Source organism: Apodemus sylvaticus, chromosome 3 (genome assembly GCF_947179515.1).
Source record: "Apodemus sylvaticus chromosome 3, mApoSyl1.1, whole genome shotgun sequence".
NCBI lineage: Eukaryota > Metazoa > Chordata > Mammalia > Rodentia > Muridae > Apodemus > Apodemus sylvaticus.
The window spans coordinates 103,757,978-103,769,045 of record NC_067474.1 but is presented as its reverse complement, the minus strand read 5'-3'; the positions used below and the strand labels follow the sequence as shown (position 1 = coordinate 103,769,045).

At 38.2% G+C, this 11,068-nt stretch overlaps 1 protein-coding gene across 1 annotated transcript; it reads right to left on the bottom strand.

Moving 5' to 3' along the window:
* Positions 1-8,950: 8,950 nt before the first annotated feature.
* On the bottom strand, positions 8,951-10,645 carry LOC127679983 (Kruppel-like factor 18). The gene has a single exon (XM_052175544.1). It carries the CDS (start codon positions 10,643-10,645, stop codon positions 8,951-8,953), a length of 1,695 nt encoding a protein of 564 aa, XP_052031504.1.
* Between the last annotated feature and the right edge of the window lie 423 nt (positions 10,646-11,068).

Below are 11,068 nucleotides of genomic sequence, written 5' to 3'. Positions count from 1 at the left end.
CCTTGATGATACTGGAATTCCTCCTCTGAACTTATAAGCCAGTTCAACAATCAACTGCTGTCCTTTGTAAGACTGGCCTTGGTGAGGGTGTCAATTCACAGCAGCAAAAACCTAACTAAGGTACCCGTTTAAAGTTCTTTTTCTATCATCTATCTATCTATCTTTCTCTATATTTACATAGATTACAGATTTTTGAAGTGTTAGTTATCTTCTTTTCTACATACATCTATACTCTACAGTCCCATCACTTACTCAACCTAAACTTCTTTTTCTATTATTTTTATTTTCACTCCATATCATCTGTATTTTACCTCCACTCTCTTAGTAAGCCCACTTCTTAGGTCTTTACTGTTTCCTAACTTCTTTGAGCACTAAGATATAACCCACACATAGAAATTTCAGAGCCAGAGTCCATACATGACAGAGAGATTTCAACATTGTTTTTCTAGGTCTTCATTACCAAAACCAGAGTGGATATTTCCATTGGCATCTGTTTACCTGCAGATTTCAAATTTTAAATTTTTAATAGCTGAACAATATTCAATTGTCCAAATATATAGTATTTTTCTTCATTTTGTTCATTAATGAACACCCAGGTTTTCCCCAATCTTCTGGATATTGTGAATATAGCAGCTATGGACAAGATTAAGACACATCTTGATAGTGGGATATATATCCCTTTGGGTATATGCTTGACAACAGTAAAATCATATGCTATATCTAATTATAGTTTTTTGTAGAATTTCCCTACTGATTTCCAGAATGGTTGTTTGACTTTCCATTGCTGTCATTTTTCAACTTGGACATATTGAATGGAATGAGGCAAAATTAGAACACAACTTTATTATTGATTTCCCTAATGGCTATATATGTGAAATAGGAAATTATTTTTCTCATGCCTTTTATTTCTTCTTTGAGAACTCTGTATTTAGTTCTATGTGCTAATATTAGTTGTTTTATTTTCTTGGTGGTTAAACTTTCCCACATCCAATTCTTGCTATGTTTCTATAGAAATAACTCTCTGTCATATATTACAGCAGCTAAAGTGCTAATTCTATTCTGTAGGTTATCTAATTACCCACATGATGATTGTTAGTAGTGTGAGGGTATTGGTTTCATGAAGTTTCACTTTTTAATTATCAATTTTATTGAACTAATAAAATTTATTTTAAAATATACAACTCAGTATTGACATTTTTTAAAGTCATCTAAATGATTTCTAGTAGTTAAATCTCTCTTATATATAAAATAACTTCTAAAAGTAAAAACTAAACGTAATATGCACTCAAAGAATTTTAAAAAGCTATTTGGAACATTAAACATGATAGAAATAGAACAAATATCTTTTATGAAGTCCTCTATGAAAGGAAACTTTATGAATTTCATGATTATATAGAAAAATTTTCATTGCCAAGAAAGAATAATCAGCATAATTATGGCTTCATAGAATAAAATAGGTATGTTCCTTCTGTTTCCTTTTTGTGGAATAGTTTGAAGAGTATTGGTATTAGGTCTTCTTTGAAGGTCTGATAAAATTCTGCACAAAAACCTCCTGTTCCTCGACTTAATTTGTGGTTCATAGATTTTAATGACTGCTGATATTTCTTTAGGGGTTATGGGCTGATTTTGAAGATTTATCTGATCCTGATTTAACTTTGTTACCTAGAATCTGTCTAGAAAAGTATCCATTTCATCCAGATTTTCTAATTTTGTTGAATATAGGATTTTGTTGTATGTTCTGATGATATTTTGAATTTCCTCAGTTTCTATTGTTACCTACTCCTTCATTTCTGATTTGGTTAATCTGGATACTGTCTCTGTGCCCTTTAGTTAGTCTGGCTAAGGTTTTATCTATTTTTTTTATTTTCTCTAAGAGCCAAGTCCTGGTCTTGTTCATTCTTTGTATAGTTCTATTTGTTTCAACTTCATTGATGTTAGCCCTAAGTTTGATGACTTCCTGCCTTCTACTCTTCTTGGGTTTATAAGGTTCATTCTGTTTTAAAGCTTTCAGGTGTGCTGTTCAGCTGCTAGTGTATGCGCTCTCCAGCTTCTTTTTGGAGGCACTCAGTGCTATGAGTTTTCCTCTTAGCACTGCATTCATTGTGTCCCATAAATTTTGGTATGTTGTGCTTTCATTTTCATTAAATTCTAAAAAGTCTTTAATTTCTTCATTTCTTCCGAGACCAAGTTATTATTGAGTAGGGCATTGTTTAGCTTCCATGGGTATGTGGGCTTTCTGATGTTTTTCTTGCTATTGAAGACAAGCCTTAGTCAATGGTGATCTGATGATATGAGTTCAATCTTCTATCTGTTGAGGACTGTTTTGGGAACAAGTATATGGTTAATTTTGGAGAAGGTACCATGAGGTGCTGGAAAGAAGCTGTGTTCTTTCCTTTTAGGATAAAATGCCCTATAGATATCTGTCAAATCCATTTGGTCCATAATTTCTGTTACCTTCAATGTGTCTCTGTTTAATTTGTGTTTCCATGATCTGTCCATTGATGAGACTCAGGTGTTGAAGTCTCCCCCTATTATAGTGTGAAGTACAATGTATACTTTGAGCTTTAGTAGATTATTTTTGTTATGAATGTGTCGCCCTTGCATCCGGTGCATAGATAGTCAAAATTAAGTGAAAAGTGTCTTTCCTCATCCTTTTTGAATACTCCTGGGTGAAAGTTGCTTTTATTCAGTATGAGAATGTCTCTTCCAGCTTGTTTCTTGGGACCATTTGCTTGGAAGATTGTTTTCCAGTCCTTTAATCTAAAGTAGTGACTTTCTTTGACACTGAGAGGCTTTTCCTGTATGCTACAAAATGTTGGGTCCTGTTTATGCATCCAGTCAGTTAGTGTATGTCTGTTTATTGTGGAATTGAGCCCATTGATGTTAAGAGATATTTACTAAGTACTATTGATTGTTGCTTCCTCTTATTTTTGTTGTTGAAGGTTGAATTATGTTTGTGTGGCTATATTTTGGCTTGCTGAAAGAGGATTATTTTCTTGCATTTTTCTAGCAGGTAGTTCCCCGCCTTTTGTTAAAGGATTCCATCTATTATCTTTTGTAGGTCTTGATTTATGGAAAGATGTTGTTTAAATTTTTTTTTAACAGGGAACATCTTGACTTCTCCAGCTATGATAATTAAGAGTTTTGCTGGGTATAGTAGCATTGGCTGGCATTTGTATTTTCTTTGGTTCTGTATGACATCTGCCCAGGATCTTCTGGCTTTTATAGTCTCCAGCGTGAAGTCTGGTGTAATTCTGAATGCTCTGACTTTATCTGTTACTTAACCTTTTTCCATTACTGCTTTTAATATTCTTTCTTGCATTTTGTGTTTTGAGTATTATGTGGCAGGAGGAAGTTTTGTTCTGGTCCTGTCTTTTTGGAGTTCTGTAGGCTTCTTTTATGTTCATGGGCATGTGTTTCTATAGGTTAGGAGAGTTTTCTTCTATAATTTTGTTGAAAATATTTACTGGCCATTTAAATTGGGAATCTTCAGTTTCTTCTAATCCTATTATTCTTAGGTTTCGTCTTTTCATTTTGTCCTGGATTTCCCAGATGTTTTGCCTTAGGAGCTTTTTACATTTTGCATTTTCTTTGACTCTTGTGACAATGTTTTCTATGGTATTTTCTGCACCTGAGATTCTCTCTTCTATCTCTTTTATTTTGTTGATGATGCTTGCATCTTTATCTCCTGATCTAGTTCATAGGTATTCTATCTGCAGGGTTCTCTCTCTTTGAGATTTCTTTATTGTTTCTATTTCATGTTCATATCGTATATGGTTTTGCTCAGTTCCTTCATGTGCTTGATTGTGCTTTCCTGTATTTCTTTAAGGGGTTTTGGTGTTTCCTCTTTAAGGGCTTCTAACTGTTTAACTGGGTTTTCCTGTTGTTGGGAACCAGAGAGCTTGGCTCAATGCCCCCAGATGAGCTGTTTGCACAGGTTTCTTGAGAGCAAAACATCCCATGGCTTAGCTTGATTCCTGCTCTCCTGCCTGGTATTGTATGGACTTCCCAGGTGCCTGACCTATGGCTGTAATTGATTTTTCCTGTTCCCTTCCCTGGCCTCTAGTATATATATTGCTGGACTCACAGTAAAGCTTTGGCATTCTCCCTACAGAATGACCCATGTCTGTGTTTTTTGCTAATCCTCCAGTGCTATGCCTGATACTGGATACAGTGGCAAGCACAGGTGCTGTCGTCCTGTATTTCTTTGACTGAGATATTTATGTCCTGCTTAATGTCCTGAATCATTATCATGAGATGTGATTTTAAATAAGAGTCTTGCTTTTATGATATGTTGGTGTATCCTGGAATCACTGTGGTGGAAAAAAGTGGGTTCTGATACTTTGCATATGCCAAGTAGCTTTGGGTTCTGTTGCTTATGTTCCTGTACTTGCCTCTTGCCAACTAGTTATCCCCGGTGTTAATTGGTCTTTCTCTCTCTGCCTGTGGCTTGTCCCTCCCACGAGCCTGTGTGTCAGAAATCCTGGGATACCAGTTCCCTCTGGGAAGCATTTGGATAATGATAATGATATCCCACTTGCTGGTCACCCTTTCACCAAACACCCTTCCCATGATATCCCACTTCCCAGCTACCCGTCCACAATCTTGCCATCTCACATCTGCCTTCCCCCCCCCCACCTTTGCCTGTATGAAGGCGATTTTACAGCCACCTATACTCCTCCCAGCCTACTGCCTAGTATATCTATACACTGTGACATTAAACTTCCCCAGGTGCAATGTCCTCTCCTCCCATTGCTGTCAGGCAAGTCCATGCTCTGCTACACATGTGTCTGGTGCTGGGGATCCATCCAAGTTCATTCAGTAGTTGATGGTCTAGACTCTGGGAGAACTGGGTAGTTAAGCAAGCCTATATTGTTCTTCCAACGGGGTTGCAATCTCCCTCTGCCCATCCAGTTCTCTCAGCTCCCTCACCAGGTCCCTGAGCTCAGTACAAGGGTTGGCTCCAAGCAACCACATCTGTATTGATCAATTGCTGACCTGACCCTCCAAGGATCTATCATACTAATTCCTGTCAGCAAGTGAGTCTTGACTGCAGCAGTGCTGGGTTTGTCATCTGCAGACATGATGGATCCCCTGCAGGGGCAGTCCCAGGAAGGCCAGTCTTTCAATCCCTGTTCCATTCCCCCTGTTCTTCCTTTAGACAGGAAAGGCTCCTGGTGGAAGGATGGGGTCACACAGGCATCTCAATGTTTTTAACCCAGAAATGTTCCTATTGCCACTCTTTAAAGACTATTGTGAATAGTCTTCATTTTCAATGTGTTTTATTATTTGCTCAGAAGTCTATTGTGTGTGGGTTTTAGTTTTTGGTTTTGTGTTTGTGTGTGTGTGTTGAATTTTATCTTGATAATTTGCAGAATGTGTTTAATAGCTGTAACAATTTCTCTTTTTAGAATTTGTTTTTGTTTTGATGTACAACATCAGTACATCATTTCTTACTCCTTTTTCTTTCCTTCCTCAAATCTCTCTCATATATATTTTATCTCTTTCGAATTTGTGTCCTCTTTTATCACATTAAGTGTTGTTACATACAGACATATATGTGTGTGTCTGTGCATATATATATTCCTACATATATCCTCCTTGAACTATGTGTTACTTTTATATGTTTTAGAAAATGAATACTTCATCATTTACTGATTTTTTTTATATATAAGAGTGATTTGTCTGTGTTAATGTGTGTATACTACATGCATTCACTGCCCAAGAAAGCTAGAAGAGGGCTTTGGATTGCCTTGAACTGTAGATACAGAGGATAATGAGACATCCTATGCATGCTGGGAACAAACTCTATTCTTCTTCAAGAGCAGCAAATTCTCATAACCAGTGAACCATCTATCTCTCCCTAGGTTTAAGAGACTTAAGGGTTTTGATATACAGGAGCTCCTGGGGACTAGATCACCAACCAAAGAACCATGGCTCTTTGGAGGATCCCATGGCTTTGGCCATGTAAGTGGCAGAAGATTGCCTTGTTGGACATAAGTGGGAGGAACAGCCCTTGTGCCTCAGGGATTTCATGCCCTAATATAGGGGAATGCCAGGGCAGAAAGGCAAGAGTGTGGGTGTGGGTGGTGGAGATGCAGGAGGAGGAGGGATGGGATAGGGGTTCCAGAGAGGAGACCTGCAAAGGGGATGACACTTGAAATGTAAATAAAGAAAATATCCAATGGAGAAAAAAATGTTGTTGATATCATTACAAGACCAAATTCCTCTCTGTGACATCAAGTCTCTGTAGCTGCATTGTTGGAATCACTTCTTCCCATCAAACCTATTCTGTATTAGCCTGGCAGTTCTGGACAGGACACTATTATCTCTTATCTCAATGGCTTTGCATGTTTTGTTATTGTTGTTGTTGCCTGTTTTTTCATTAATTGCTTAAAGACTATATGGTATTGTCCATCTCCTATTACTATTAAAATAATTACAATCATTTTTCATATATAATTTGACAATCATTCATACCATTGTACTGTCAGAATTTCATGTAATTCTTTAACTTCAATTAATTTAGGGATATATTTTATTTATTTTTTAATAGAGAAATTTAATACATAAATTATTAAATAAAAATAAATATTCAATGAAGAAAACTCACACAGATATAGCAGCACTTTTATTACTTGCCTTACAATTAAAATACATTGAACTACACATATTTAAATTTTCATAATATACTTCATTATTTAAAACATTTTTAAATCTAAATATATCTTATCATATTCTTTTCCTCCTCTAACTCCTTCCAGATTCTATTCCTGTTCCTACCAACCCAACTTTTAAGTTCTTTCTCCAAAGAAAAAACAAAAAATTCAACACACACACACCAAAAAAAAAAAAATCAAAAGCATCCAAAAAAAAGATAGAAAAAAAGAAAGAAAGAAAGAAAGAAAGAAAGAAAGAAAGAAAGAAAGAAAGAAACCAAAGAAAACTCACCTGCAATAAAAAAAAAGCACACATGCAAAATAACATGTAACCCATTTTTGGTCAGTCTGAACATGAGGCCTTCCCTGTAGTGGTTGATCTGTTTGGTGTGACTCCACTGGAGAAAACAGATTGACCTTTTTAGTGTGTCTAAATGAAATTTCAGTTGCTAACTTTTTCTCAGTAGTTAGATTTCCATTTATTTATTTATCAGTTTGGCGGTTCCTCTGAAAATTGGACATAGTAGTACCTGAGGACCCAGATATAACACTCCTGGGCATATACCCAGAAGTTGCTCCAACATGGAATAAGGACACATGCTCCACTAGGTTCATAGCAGGTTTATTTTTAACAGACAGAAGCTGGAAAGAGGCAGGATGTCCCTCAAGAGAGGACTGGATACAGAAAATGTGGTACCTTTAAACAATGGAGTACTACTTAGCTATTAAATCAATGCCTTCATGAAATTCTTAGGCAAATGGATGGAGCTAGAAAATAACATTCTGAGTGACTTAACCCAGTCAATCACTAAAGAACATATATGGTATGCTAACTAATAAGTGAATATTGCCCCAGAAGGTAGGAATACCCAAGATATAATTCACAGACCGCATGAAGTTCAAGAAGAAGGAAAACCAAAGTGTGGACAGTTTGGTCCTTCTTAAAAGGGGTACAAAACACCTATGGGAGGAAATACAGAGACAGTGTGTAGCAGATTGAAGGAAAACCATCCAGACACTGCCATTCGTGGGGATCCATTCAATATACAATTACCGAACCCAGACACTATTGTGGATGCCAAGAAGTTCTAGCTGACAGGAGCCTAATATAGCTGTCTTCCGAGGGGCTCTGCCAGTGCCTGCCAAATACAGAGTGGATGCTCTTATCCTACCATTGAACTGAGCACAGGCTTCCCAATGGAGGAGCTAGAGAAAGGACCCTAGGAGCTGATGGGGTTTACAGTCACATAGGAGGAACAACAACATGAACAAATCAGGACCCCCAGAGCTCTTAGGGACTTAGCCACCAACCACAGAGTACACATGGAGGGACCCATGACCCCAGTTGCATATGTAGCAGAGGATGGGGTGGTCAGGTGTCAATGAGAGGAAAAATCCTTGCACATGTAGAAAAGTGAGTGAAAAAGAGGGAAAAAGTGGAAAGAGGATAGCATTTGAAATGTAAATAAAGTAAATATCTAATAAATATTTAAACAGTAAATATAAAAGAAAAACAAATAATCTCACAGACCCTGCCACTGCTCTATCTGATGGAGTCAATTTCTGGTTTGTTGTTTTGTCTTCTGGAATGTGTAAAATGGAGCATTACCCAGAGTATAGTCTATTCTTTAGGATCATTCAAGTTGGGTGTAGGAAAGTTGTTTGTTTTGTTTTTTGTATTTGCCATTGTATATGATGATACATGAGTGTGGTTTTAATTTGAGGTTTTTCAGTGGGCAAGTACAATGACTCTTCTTCGTGTGTCTGATTTCATCTAAATTTCTCCTGTGAAATATCTCAACATCTAGTTCAATTGGACTGTTGGATTTTCATAATATTGAGATTTTTCACTTCCTTTGTCACACATGTGGTTTGTGAATATTTGAGTTGGAGGTAGCTTGTTTATCACTTTTAGTGATTTTCAAGCAAACATTTTTTGAACACACTGAAGTTATTATGTCTTTCTATTATGAACATTGCATTTGATTTCAAATTCAGGAATGTGAACTGTGACAATGAACAGTTTCCTACTTTTTAAAGTATTTATAATTTTATGTTTAATTGATAATAAAATTTCATTGTATACAATTTTGATTCAGGCTAGCTACACTTTTGTCATTACATCTCTGCTTTCCTTGAAAAAAAAATCTGTTGGGAATATTTGAGTGAGAACATTGCTGGGGCCCACTATTATCCCCAAAGTACTTGATTAGTGGTCAGGTATGGTGACTGAGAAGAAGGAAGAAATATGTTAGTGTAATATGATATGGTATGGGGAGGGGAGTGGGCATTCAGGTTGCAGTGGTGGGTGATGTTTGAAGATGGATCCTCTGATGCTTTTTGAGATAATCGGGTCTGGAATAGCTTTTGTTGCACATGTCACAGGGGTAGGGCTTCTCCCCACTGTGCTTTTGCTTGTGTCTCTTGAGATCTTCTGAGCGGAAGAATTTCCATTTGCATCCAGGCTCATCACAGGCATAATCCTTCTGACCTGTGTGTTTCTTCATGTGGTTTTTGAGGTGGTGAGACTTTTTGTATGATTTCTGACAATCCTGGTAGGTACAGGCAAAGCTCTTCAAAGGATGAGGGTTCTTCCGGGACACTGGGATCTTGGTCTTGGTGTCTAACTTCATCTCTGCATGTTGTACCTGGACCAAACTGGAAGCTGAAGAGTTTTCCTGAGGTTGTCTTTGGACCAAAGGGGAACTTGAAGGATAAGGGTTTTCATCCACATATGAGGCTTGGGGACTAAGTGAAGTCACCTGCCAATCAAGGCTTCCTTCCAGATTGGGTGTTCCATTCTGACTTGGGCAGACATTTTCATCAAAAGAGGTCTTTATCTGACCCAAATAGAATATCTCTTCAGAACAGGGACTTGTCTCTGAATGGCTAGCCAGGTTCTCTTCTGAACTGTATGTTGTCCTCTTATACCCATGAAGAGTTGTGTCAAAACTGGAAGTCTCTTTCTGAAACTCATAGAAAAACTGGCCAGCAATTGGAATTGATACCTGGTGATTCACAATCAAATCCTGGTCACATCTGTACACTGATGAATGATACCCAGAGAGGGGGTGCTCACCACTGAGGAGATTCTCTTGATCTTTGGAGACATTCTGAACACTGAAGGATTTCATTTGGTCATTTGTTTGGTCACAGTTAATTCTCATCTGAGGCTCAGAGAAAACCTGGTTTCCATTTGGCAGTATCATCTGATCTCCATAGTATTCATTGTCAGCTACTGGGCTCTCCTGGTGATTCCTAAAACGATTCTGTTCAGAAAAGGATGTTATGATTTGATTGGGATAAAGGGCCTGTGTATAACTGGGTGATGTCTTCTGATTCCCATAGAGAGTCAGATGCCCTACATTACTGTGTAACATTTGATTGTAGTTGGTCTGGTAACCATGGAAAGGCATCTCATGTTCACCACTGAAAATCTGGTCATGTTTAGAAGCAAGGGAGTGATCTACATTTGGGTCCTGGACTGCATGACTTCCAGAGAGGACCTTTTGTTGATTACCAAAGTTAATCCTGGGATTCAACCACATGTCTGTATTTTTGAACAAGAGGGTCTTGTCAGAGTTCAGTGTCCTCTTCCAGTAGCCTTCATTGTAGAGAGTATCCCTGGTGTCAAGTACTGCTCTCTGCTGGGAATGAGAGAGGCATGTCTTCGGGGTGCTGTTGAGCTGCATGTGCTGAGGGCCCGCAGGGGAGATTTTCTGCTCAGCAGACACAACTTGCTGGTACCAAAAAGAGGTCTCAATTGGCTCTCCAAACTGGAAATCATTGGCTTCTCCAAGGTGTGCTGTTGAACTCAGAGTACAGGCTGAATCTTGGTTGCTACAGGATGTTGATGCCATCATTGTTTGTTTCCAGGTAGGCATATCTGGGCTCTGTCCTGATACAAGCTGGCTGGACCCCACAGGGGAAGGCTGGGTATTCAGGGATCCTGGCTGGGAAGCAACTGTGTTTTCTGCCATCTCCATATAGGCTTCACAGAAGGTGTAGGAACTCTCCATGTTCTTACACTGTTGGGAAAAGGAGAACACTGGGCTGAACTAGATATGCCACTGTGAGAGCTTAAAGTCCTTGAGAATACTCACATTCAGTGGACAGACAGAAGTTACATACATGGTAGAAAGAAGGCAGAGAATGTGTGCTGGATACCAGGGCTTCACACCTTCTTTGGTTCTGATGAATGTGGAATGGTCAAGTAAAACTCAACTCAATTGCTCTGGGGTCTCCTTTTGTAAACCTCATCCTGATGTGGTCAGAAGTTATGATTCTACAATTTGGTAGGCCATACCTTTCAGTGGGTAGGGCCTCATATCTAGAGAACTTGCTTAAACATTACATCCCAGGCTCTTAGAATTCAGAAGTTGCTTCTGGCTAACCAGCCTCTTAGGTTC

Coding starts and splice junctions, on each gene's coding strand:
- LOC127679983 (XM_052175544.1), bottom strand. CDS start 10,645: ATGGAGATGGCAGAAAACACAGTTGCTTCCCAGCCAGGATCCCTGAAT.